At 44.3% G+C, this 12,433-nt stretch overlaps 1 protein-coding gene across 2 annotated transcripts in view; it reads left to right on the plus strand.

Moving 5' to 3' along the window:
• TBC1D4 (TBC1 domain family member 4) overlaps positions 1-12,433 on the plus strand; it is a 61,999-nt gene that overhangs the window by 37,846 nt on the left and 11,720 nt on the right. For both annotated transcript variants that reach the window (XM_068132382.2, XM_068132384.2), the window contains exons 4-5: positions 3,644-3,748; positions 4,857-4,989. In XM_068132382.2, the coding sequence (XP_067988483.1) occupies positions 3,644-3,748; positions 4,857-4,989 (238 nt within the window). The remainder of the gene's footprint in view (positions 1-3,643; positions 3,749-4,856; positions 4,990-12,433) is intronic.

Raw genomic sequence — 12,433 nt, forward strand, 5'->3', positions numbered from 1 at the left:
TCCTCGGCATCTTTTTCCAGAAGAGCCCTGTCTCGTCACAGTTGAAGATTTGCTGGGGGATGTATCCTTCGGCTTCTATCAGTTCTGCAAAAGCTATAATAAAATCTTCAGCTGCCTTCACATCCGAGCTTGCTGCCTCACCATGCCTGACGACGGAGTGAATGCCGGTCCTCTTCTTAAAATTATCAAACCATCCCCGACTGGCTTTAAATGACTCTTCCCATGCCTCGTCCGTTGATGTTCCCGCCGTCTGCTGCACCAAATCCCCGTAAATGTCTCGTGCCTTCTCACAGATGATGCTCTCGGTCACGGTATCTCCTGCGAGCTGCTTCTCCGTCAACCACACAAACAACAACTTCTCCATCTCTTCATGGACAGAGGTCCGGAGCTTTGAAATAATCTTAACGCCCTTGGCTGGCGTTATAGCCTTTATTGACTCCTTCTGCTTCAAAATCGTACATATCGTAGAAGTACTACGATCGTACTGCCTCGCCAAGTCGACAACACGCACACCTCGCTCGTGTTTTTCGACGATTACGTGTTTTATATCCAAGCTCGCTTGCTCGTAACTCAGATGTCGGCTCGCATCACAAAGCAAAAAATCGACCGAGCGACGGCTCGTATCTCGGAAAACTCGTAAGTTGGTGCACTCGTAAGTCAAGGTTTCACTGTATATATATATATATATATATATATATATATATATATATATATATATATATATATATATATATATATATATATTAATGATCAATCCAGGATGGCTGCCGAACGACGTGACCCATGATGTCATTAATTTAATTCTGTCGACCAAATTCTCCATCGGTGATCCTCAATTTTTCATACTGATTGGATGAAGCGTCGTACTTGCCGAATTATGACGTCATAATGGGACACCGATGACAATCATTAACATATGTTATTCCCCATTGGGAATACTTTACAGTGAGCCATGTTTCAATTTTTCCATGGACCAGTTTCGGAGATATAGAAGTGAAAAGTTTTTCGGTTTTTCCAAGATGGTGACTGTACCACATGACCTATGACATCATTATTATTTAACAATTCTACAGGAGGAGGAGACCCTATGGGGAAAATTTTGTGTCAATCAGACCAACAGTTACCAAGAAAATGTATTTTTAAAATGCAGACATGTACAGGTATGCAAACAATCGCTTAACCCCACTTTTTGCTTTGCGAACGCAGGGTAATTATCCCCTACATGACCTACCCGCCTTCGGAACCTTAACAGTGGCTTATCACTCGACAGTAGGCTGCCATCATGCATCCGATGTGGAAGGATGCCCTACATCTGGCAAATAAAATACATTTACTTCTTCATGCAGCTGTATGACTCAAATTGGCACCCTTTCTACAAAAGTTTATAGAGCATTACTTGGTTCCTTCTCAGAACACAAGGGTAGTCCAGCATGCACGAGATTTTTTTGAATGCCCCTTATTTTGTATTGTTTGGCATTTTCTATAAGCTATGGAATGTCCCTTCTTTTCTATACTTTGCCAAATGGCACATATCCTTATATAAAGAGGCCTTTTCTATGCCCATGGAAGTTTACCAAAGAATGCTCCTGTCTGTCTCTGTATGTCTGTCTGTCTGTCTGTGTTCATGTCTCTGTATTTTCGCTTTAAAAATGGATTTCTCTGCAATTGCTTGTAGACAACAACAACAAACAACAGGCATTTTAAGGCCATTTTCCCTGTAAGAGCGGGGGTTAGCCTTGCGGTCCCCATGACAATCTTCTCCATTTTGCCCTATTTTCTGCATCTCCCCTTGTTAACCCCCTTGCCCGCATTTCTTCTTCGACCATCTTTAGCCAAGTCTTTCTCGATCTTCCCCGTCCTCTACTTCCTTCTACATTCATTTCCATCACTCTTCTCAACCAGTCACTTTCATCCTTCCTCAACACATGACCAAACCATCTCAAACTGTTTCTCTTCACAGCATCCATCACAGGCTATATTCCCATCATCTTTCGCAATTCATCATTTGTCTTCCTCTCTCTCAACGATACTCCACACATCTACCGAACCATTCGCATTTCCACGCTTTCCAGCCTTCGTTGCTGCTCTACGTTCATTACCCATGTCTCGCTCCCATAAATCATAACACTTCTCACACATGCAGCATACACCTTTCCCTTCCGCTTCAATGACACTCCCCTCCTCGTCAGCACGCCACTCAGTTCCCGAAACTTGTTCCATGCACATCTCACTCTAGCAACCGTTGCCGAGTCTGATCCACCTTCTCCATTCAGCATGTCTCCTAGGTAACAAAATGTTTTCACACCTTCCAGCTTCACGCCGTCTCCAAGATCCAACTCAACATTTCCTCCATCTGTAGTTCCCTCTGTGCACACCTTTCACTTGGATGTAGCTGCCACACTGCTTAATGACCCTCTCAAACCACTACATTTTTGATGAACCCACTCAGCGCTGGAAGATGATGAAAGAAGTGGTCGTTCGTTGACACCACAAACCGATGAAAACCTCGCTCAAGTCAGCACTGTTGTCCAAACAAACCGACATTTAAACATTCGAGAAATTGCGGAAGAGACCAGTCTTTCATTTGGTTCTGTTCAGGCCATGCTGACTGACAATTTGAACATGAGACGCATCAGCGCAAAGTTCGTTCCACGCATCCCCACAGACGACCAAAAAACAAATCGTGTCTTCATTTCATCCAACTTGTTTGATCGATGTGTTTTGGATCCAACATTCCTACCCCAGGTGATAATGAATGATGAGTCATAGGTTTACAGGTATGACAAGGAAACGAAAGCACAGAGTTCCCAGTGGAAGACACCGGTGTCACCAAGACCGAAAAAGGCACACAAGTTGAGATCGCAAGTGAAGGTCATACTGATTGTGTTCTCCGACATGGAAGAAATGGTTCACACAGGATTTCTTCCCAAAGGTGCTTCCGTTAATGCGGCTTTCTACGTGGAAGTTATGAAACGTTTGCGAGTTGCAGTCAAACGGAAAAGACCAGAAAAGTGGAAGATACAGGTGGCTCCTCCATCATGACAACACGCCCTGTGACACGGCACTCTGTATCCCACAATTTTTGGCAGCAAAAAACATTCCTGTTGTCCGATTTGATTTGTTGGGAAGCGATTTGACAAAATCTAAGACATCAAATCCAACACGACAGACCTTCTGAAGGTGATTAACAATACAAAGAGAACTTCCAGAAATGTTTCCGACAGTGGCAGGAACTGTAGGAATTTGGATTTCATTTTGATGCAGAGATCCAGCCGCATTGAGGAGCTGGAAGACAAAAAGGTGAGCAATCTGGAGCAGACTAAAACTGACAGACAAGGAACAAATGGACAGGGACATGCAGACAGAACAATGGAAGAAATGGCATAAGTAGACAAAGCACGCGTGAGCAGACACATAAAAGTTTACAAACATGCTAAATATGAAAAAGAGAGCAAGTAGACAATGAGAGGAGGGCCAGTGAGGATAGAAAATATTGGAAAAAGGAATAGCAGATGTCACAAGATGGTGATGGATAACCGTTTTGAATGAGTGAAAGGAAGGACGTGATTGTGCAGACTCGGGGAAATAGATTCTACTCGAGAATGACAGATTTGTTGTATTATTCACACCCGTCACCTGGCAGGGAATAAACCATGTGGACTACTTGGGTTTTGTCTGCCGGGACAATATAGAGGCGGGAAGCTGTCACTACGCCTGTCACATCTTCCAGTGTGCCTCTGCGAGCCTGGTGAGTGAGTACCTGTCTGCACATCTGTATACGTAATTGTATGTCTACACACATACATGATTGCAGATGTGTTCACATTACGTAATGTTTTACCAATGCACCTTTAGGGAATAAAGCCAAACTTTAATTGTTAAAACATATCCTTAGTGTATTACCGGATGGCAATTGAGGGTTAAAATTGAAATCTCCCCGATGAAGCGGAGTCTATGGGCCTACTACTTTTCTGTCTCAGATAGGTCGGTGGTCTCTTTTCTTCTACCTCCTTTCTGCCCTTGCACCTTCTGCTCCTTCCATGCTTTGCTCCCCCTCCCCAGATTCTGCAGGGCACACTCGGTCCATCATCAACCCCCTTCTCGTGAAACTACCTAAATCTAGAATCACGCTCACCTCCACTCATTCGTTCCTCCTTTTCTCCTGCTTGTGGAACTAACTTCCACATTCTCTTCAATGCCATTCCTCCCTCCAGGTCTTCAAGACAGCTGATCACCACCATCTTTTTGTTCCTGAGAATTTACTTCTGTCTGAGCATTTAAAACCACTCCACGATCGGGTTCAGACATATTAGGTTCTGGCACTCGGCCCACAACTGGGATAGATACCAGTGGTTCACTTTCAATGGGGTTGAACATGGTTTGGAGTATTGGGGTCACATTGTCTTCGGTGGAGCACACATTGTCTTAGGCTGGGTACCGTAGTTGGATTGGTGTCCATGCCGAGTGGATTTTTTTTCTATAAATTTTTTTGATGATACAACACATCACATGTTTAAAGGAGTTACCACAACATTTACACTGTATGGTAAAATCTGCCTGCTTGCCTTGTTCTGTTTCACTACCGCAATATAACATCACCTGTCAACTCGACCAACCACACACCAGCTTTTTGAACCTTATTTTAGAAACTTTCTGATATGCATACAGGTGCAAATAAATAAGCTTGAATGATACCACGATTTTCTATTCATTTCCCTTTTTGTTGAAAACATAAAATAATAGAATGATGCATGGCTTTGCCTCGGGCATTACCGGCCTGGCGTGCAAAGCAAAGGCAGTGACCTTGCTTGTGCTTAACGTCTTTTAATCCTCACTTGCTTTTTGTGACTGTGCAGGTGGAGGAAATAATGCAAACTATGAAGCAATCCTTCAACATGGCAGCCACGTTGACCAATCCCCGCATACAGGCCCAACATTGTGAGACGTGTCCTCTGCTTGCACTGCAGCGGCTCTGTGAGCGCCTGGATGGTATGCAACCTGAACTCTTATAAATACTGTAATTGCTCCTCGAGACAAAGCGAAGTTTCCGATACTCTGGAACAGTTCTGGTTAATCTGATACAAAGTCATGTGAAAACGGTGTGTTTTGTGTTTTTAAAATGTATTTTAAGTTTGTAAATTTTTTATATATTTAATTTATTGATGGAGACAGACAAACAAGGGATGGGATGGAGACAGACAAACAAGGCGAGTAAGAATGAGGGACGGGGTGGACAAGATGGATACAGAAGCAAACTCTCAGGAATGGAAAACTGGAAATTTGAAGGAGGTGGAATTGGAGTGTGTTAATGGGGATAGAAAAGATCAGGTTTTGGGTCGGGGATGATCTGAGATGGTGGTTAACATCAATCTTGAAAACCTGGAGGGAAGGGTGAGGTTAAAGAGAATATGGAAGTTGGTTCTACAGGTGGGGAAAAAGAGGAACAAATTGATTGGAGGTGAGAAGTGATTCTGGATTTTGAGAGTTCCACCAAATAGGGTACCGGTAGCTGGTGGACCACATCCACCCTATAGAAACCTTTGGGGGTGAGGGGGGGAGGGGGGGAGGGACAAAGCACGGAAAGAGCAGAGGGTGCAAGACCAGAGAGGAGGAGGTTAAATACAGAGAGACCACCGACCTGTCTTTGATGGCAAAGTGATGGCCCATACACTCAGGTTTCATCATGGGAAGTTCCAGTGATCTTGAGGGCCTTGGTTTCCCCAGAATTAAGTTGAGCAAGTGTGAGGCAGGGGCACCAGCCCAGATGGGGGAGCAGTCCTCCAAGCTATGGATGAAGGTCGTATGGGTGGATAAGAGTTCAGTTTTGCTAAGGAAGGACTTTCCACGATGGAGGATGCGCAGTTGGACATAGCTGGCTTTTGAGGCCAACTTAGAAACTTAGTTTGACCAAGAAACATGGCTGACAGTGACACCCAAGAGTTTGAGTGACTGAACGTCCAGAGGAATGTTAAGAAAGTAGGTGGGAGAGTTTTCCAGAAGGTCCTTTCAGCGAGAGAGAGATATTTATCTGTATTAAAAGACATATTCAAAGTGTTTGACCAGCTTGTGATTTTATCAAGGCCTGAAGAGAGGGAGGAGGCTACTGCCTGTCTATCTACAAGAAGAGTTTCGTCACGGCAGAGGGTTGAGTCCTCAGCAAATAAATAAACTGGGAAGCAAGATTTTCCAGGGAATCAGAGACCGTTGGTGAAAATTAGGAATAGGATGATCATGGGGGCACTCCAGCCTTGACACACTCCAGCCTTGACAGGGAGAGAAGATGAAAGGATTCCATTGAGAGCCACATGGTGGCTCCGAGAATAGGCAAAGTCAGTAACCCAAGAGTGGAGTTATGGTTAGGGTTGCGTTAGTCAGTAACCCTTGGATACCGCAACCAGCGCATTTGGAGAGCATGGCGGGATGCCAGACTATATCGAAAGCTCTGGATATGTCTACAAAGATGGTCCTGATCTCATGTCTGACATTGAGGGCCTCCATACATTGTTGGGAGAGGAGCAGCATGTCCAAGGTAGCATGACCTCGTCCGAAGGCGAATTGATGATCTGTGATGATGTCGTCGGAGGAAAGGAAATATTTCATATCAACTGTGACGATGGATTCCATGACCTTGCTGGTGACTGGAAGTAAGCTGATAGGTCTGTAGTTAAGGTGATTGTTTTTGTACCTTTTTATGTGGTGCAGTGATGTTGGCTGATTTCCAAGCAGATGGAATATGATTGAGGGTAAATGATAGGATTAAAATGGCTGAGAGAGTCATTCAGCAGCAGAGCAGGTTTTTAGGACATGTGCACTGATGCCATCCAGTCCAGTTGCAGAATCAGAGTCTAGGGTCGCCCAAAACTTTTCCATCTTCTCAGGTGCAAATGACACAGTTCAGGTCAGCAAACGACACATTGCTTTCGGTCAGGTTTGCCTTCCAGGAAGAGAAGCCAAGTTGTTTAAAATCAACTGCCTCACGGCAGGTTTCAGTGTACCATAGGTGGGAAAAAGGGTATGATAACTAAAGACGAGATGGGATGGATCTGTGCATACGAGCAGGTTTCTGTGGAAGAATTCCCAGGCTGAACTAACATCAGTGGCAGTAGATATGGGAGACCAGTTCTGAAGAGACATGGCTGCTTGCAGTTCCTGACAATCTGCTTGAGTGAAATGCCAGACTTGCCGGTGTTGAGTCAGCTCTCTGAAAATAGCCAGAGATGATCAGATTAACCAATTGGAGCAGAGGAAAAGCAGGAGATGTTTATGGGAAAGGTAGTCATTACCCAAGTCTATAAAGGATTTGTCATTGGGAGAAATCCAGGTGGAAAAGTTCACAGATTGAGTCAGTCCCATGGAGTCACAAAGGTCCTTTGCTGAAGTGCCATGGCTGGTGAGAGAGGTACCACTTCCAACCATGCCAACTTCCATGGTGACAATAATTGAAATCACCACGTATGAGGAGGAGAGAGTTGGGATGAGTGGTTAAAAGTTGGTCCATGTTTGATTGAGAGATGTAGATGGAGTCATCACTGTATGGAGGACCATACAACACACAGACAAACAAGAAATGTGAGTGGAGGATACGTCACAGCCAAAGGTACTCCTGGGCCCAGTTGTTAGAAGCCTGGATAAAGCCTATCCTGTGGATAAATCACATATCTGCCGCATTAAATTTATCCACTGGATAGCTTCTAGAGACCAGGCCCTTGGGTTTGGGAGGAGTAAGATCAGCACACGGGCAGTGAGAAATTGAGTTAGTGATTCAAAGTGCATCTCTGCCGCCAGAACAGGGCCTGTCAAAATTGATAGGCCTATCAAATTGAAGGAGACAATCGCTAGCCTGAGGGAGATACACTAGTCAGGAACATCCTGTGGGAGGAAGGATTCATTTAAATAGATTATGTTCCGGTTATCAGCAGCAGCCTGGATTGAGATATCCATCAGGTTGGAGCAGAGCCCTCAGATGTTTGAGATCCAGACAGTTGGGGACAGGGGAGGAGGCATTGGAAAAAAAAATACATATATATATATATACACACTAGTTATATATATATATATATATATATATATATATATATATATATATATATATATATATATATATATATATATACAGTCGTCCCTCGCTATATCGCGGTTCACTTTTCGCGGCTTCGGTACATCGCGGGTTTTTCTCGCTAGTATATGTAAAATTATATCGCGGATTTTTCGCTATATCGCGGGATTTTGCGGTATAAATGTATTTTTATATACTATTATTTTAAATATTTTTGTGGTAAAATAAGCATTTTCTAGCCTAAAAAATAAAAAAACGTAAAAAAATAAGAAAAATAGTTATTAAAACATATTACAAGAAATAAAATACTGTACATAGTGTACAGTAGAAGGAGAGACAAAGAGTCGTGCGTATGGAAAACGCAGATGCGGCAGCTTCCACTTGCGCTAGTTACCCACGTAATGGGTAACTGTAATGCTCTTTCTGGCTGTGCAGTACATTCATCATCGTCATCACCTTCATCGTCATCAGTACTGCACAGCTAATTCATCATCATCTTCATCACGCAAGTTGTAGTATTGAAGAGCCGGGGCTCTTGCTTGATACGGACGAAATGACGGGCAAGACACAAACTCGTCCGAGAAGATATTTATTCTCAAAACCAACTCGGGAACACTGTAAAGCCCGTTTATCGGACTGCATTATAAAGCACAACCAGGAACCGAAACCGAAAGCCACGCCTCTCATGCGTGGCGTGCTTCGGTGGTCACGTGATCAACAGGTGTAGCTGATTATACCCGCACGCGCGACACGCTTTGGTGGTCACGTGACCAGCCACTTGCGCCGCGGATCCCCGCCGGTGACGTCACCGGCTGGAGCAAGGAGATTCTGATGCTGGTCTTGCTTGGGGAACCCATGGTATCTTCCCATGGTATCTTCCCATGGGGAACCCATGGTATGGCTACAGTATCTTCAATGGTGAGTACCCATTAGAATTTTATATGTTGTTAAAATTACGTATGTTTAAGAGTGTAAAAAGTGTTTAAGAGTATAGGAAGTGTTTATAAGAGTATGGGAAAGGTTAATAAGAGTGTGGGAAAGGTTAATAGGAGTGTGGGGAGGGTCATAAAGCTTTAAAATATATATAAATAATAAAATAAAAATATGGTCGCTACTTCGCGGATTTTCGTCTATCGCGGGGGGGTTCTGGAACGTAACCCCCACGATAAACGAGGGATCACTGTATATATATATATATATATATATATATATATATATATATATATATATATACTGTCATGTGGCTGGCTCAGTTAAGACCGAGCGTCCATCACGGGTGGAATCGAGCTTAACGAGGCGTTTCCAATTCAATGGTGGATCGATACACGAGAAGGAATGAACTATGCCGCTTGCCTTCACGGTCCGATGTCTTCTCCCTGCGGGAAATAATCCAAACCGAAAACGAATGTGAAATGTACAGGGGAAAATAATAAAAGGATTTATTTAATAAATATCGGGACAAGGAACGCGACGATCAAGACTAAACCCCCAATTGAGCACTCTTTCACACAGACTTCAAATACACGATGGGAAGGATAATAAAATAACGTTTCATCGTGGTGTGGAATGTGGTGCGTCTTATCTGTCTCAGTTGTCCAGGCCCCAAACTCGTGTCCGGACGTGGCTCCGTGCTTGGCGGGAAGGAGGCCTCAGTCTGCTTCGTTCACACGATCGTCGCGTCACAGGCTCTCCAACGTCCAAAGGCCAGAACAGGTCCAATCGTGAGAAAGGCAAGGGGGCAGAAGAAGGCCCAGACAGGAGGAGAGCCAAAACGAGAAAGACAAAGGGGAGAGGTCCAGGCAGGAAGGAACCAGGAACGAGAAGAAGCAAATGTCGGCTTGCCAGTCGTTTTACCGGCCCTGGTCTCCCGTCAGTCTCTCTCCCCCAATCAGTGCGTAGCTTGTTGGTAGTCACTTTGTGCCTTCTGCACTGATTGGCCGTGGTGTCGGTCGGTCGGTGGCCATTCAGTGTGTTGCTCCTTCACTTTTCTCACCCCCAATCACAGGGGAGCTTTCTGCCCTTCCCCTGACCAATCACACATCCTCCCCTACTCTGCCAATCGGTGCCCTACTTGTCGCTCACCCCTCCTCTGGCCAATCACGAGTTCCCCTGGGCGTGGCTCTCAGCCTGCCTGGTCAATGTGTGTTGCTATGCCAGCTGGTGATGTGGCTGGCTGCGGCCCTATCGGCGGTGCCCCGATCTGGCTTTCTGCCTGTGGTTCTGTAAGTCTTATTGTGGGAGAGGGAAATTAATTAATGTGTGCAGCTAAGGGCCTAGCTAAGTGTCTATAAGAGTGCGTTGCCATACGGGACAATGCATTGATCACCAGGTCTGACACACAGGAAAATTATCTTAGTCCCTACAACTATTTAACACACGATCATCCTTGTATGATCACAGGTACACACTTGATCCGACAAACCGGGCTAAACACAGAACCTATTATATCGAGATTGTTCTAACTCGACAGACAAAGCATGATACCTATTCAGATCTACCTAAATCTATATATGCCTATCCCAAAATTCATAACAATACTGTGGGACCCCGCTATTCATGGGGGGATATACGTTCCTGGAAAATCCATGAATAGTGGGGCATTGTTTAAATGGAAAAGGGGGGAATTGGTTCGCAAATCACGAAAATCCGTGAATAGCGAGGAACAAACCGTGAATGGCGAGACAAGATCCGCGAATGGCGAGGCAAAATCCCCAAATGTCAAAGATAATCCACGAAGGTTGATGAAAGTCCCAGAAATGGCGAGACAAAACCCTCGAATGGCGGCAAAATCCACCAATGTCGATGAAAATCCGTGAATGCAATTCCGCGAATGAATGCCGTGCCATTGTTTCAATGGGAAAAGGGAGACAGCTAATTGCACTAATAGATACTGTGGAGTGTTTTCATTCTGTACAGTAACTCGCAGGGATGACGTGTTATGCAGCTGGTGGGATTTCCCACGAGACATTGTTTACCTGTGAGCGGGGGCGGTAGGATATCACATGAAGCTATTCACAGTGTGAATGACAGGATATCCCGCGAAACATTGTTTACCTGTGAACGGTGGAATATCACATGAAGCTATTCACAGCGTGAATGACGAGATATCACGTGAAGCTATTCAATTTGCGAGACACTTTTCCGCGAATATAAAAAAAACCGCGAATTTGCGAGACACTTTTCTGCGAATATTTAAAAAAAACCGCGAATTTGCGAGACACTTTTCGCGAATAGAGAAACAGGTCACATTTTATCAACCGCGAATACTCCGAACCTGTGAATAGCGGGGTCCGATTGTATATATTTGTGAAAAAGATGAAGAACTCATGGAATGCTCATGACAGAGAAATAAGGAAGGTGGAGCATTTCTAAATGTATTTAAAAAGCTTTAAAAGGAAGAAGGAAGAGGCATTTCATTTGAGGAAGATTCAGTTTGGAGATATTGAGAAAAGGAAGAGATAAAGAATGAAGTACAGTACAGGAAATTCAGGCAGACCGATTTACAAATGGATTGAAATCCATGTTTTGGAGTGAACAATAAAGTTATTTTTGGAAGTTTTTTGGTTTGAAGCAAGGAGGGGAAATAGGATAGAGTTAAGGAAGCTGAAAGAACAATACTTGGGAGAAAAGAATGTGGCTTCAAAACAGACAGAATTTGCATGCTGGCTATCCTAGGAGTGGGCCTGAGCCACACGGAGATGGATTCTACAATACAGCACAACCAGGCTCGATTTAACATGGAAAATTGGACAAAAACACAAACGGCAACACGGACGAAAACACGGCGGATCCACTTTGGAAAACTGAGCATTGATGAAGTGGAAATCGCAACTGCCGAACGAAGCAACATGTGCAGCAGACCCTGAACCAAAAGTCGTGTGCTTGTGTGTGTGTATGTTCGTGTGCGTGTGTGTGTGTGTGTGTGTGTGTGTGTGTGTGTGTGTGTGCGCATGTTTGCATCTGTGTGCTTGTGCAAAACCTAAAAATAGACTCATACAGACAAACAAATATGTTATATGGTATTTAAACATGTTTCCTACATCAAGAGCCAGGATTTCAGGTGGGAACACCAACAGGTGAACCATCAAATGTTTTTGGTGGTGTGGTTTATTTTCAGGTGCTAAAGCCGCTGTCACACCTTGACGTTTTAGCCAGCGTATGCCGACGTATGAAAAATTTGGCTACGTTAAGAGCACGCTGAAGCACGCTGGCATACGTCGTAGTACGCCGAGCTTGCCGACAAATTTCGTGCATGCACAAAATTTGTCGACGTATGCCAGCGTATGACTCACACCAGCACTCAATTTTGATACGTCGGCATACGCTGGCTAAATCGTCAAGGTGTGACAGGGGCTTAAACGATGGTGTTTTGATCTC

Source organism: Myxine glutinosa, chromosome 12 (genome assembly GCF_964187855.1).
Source record: "Myxine glutinosa chromosome 12, kmMyxGlut1.1, whole genome shotgun sequence".
Taxonomy (NCBI): domain Eukaryota; kingdom Metazoa; phylum Chordata; class Myxini; order Myxiniformes; family Myxinidae; genus Myxine; species Myxine glutinosa.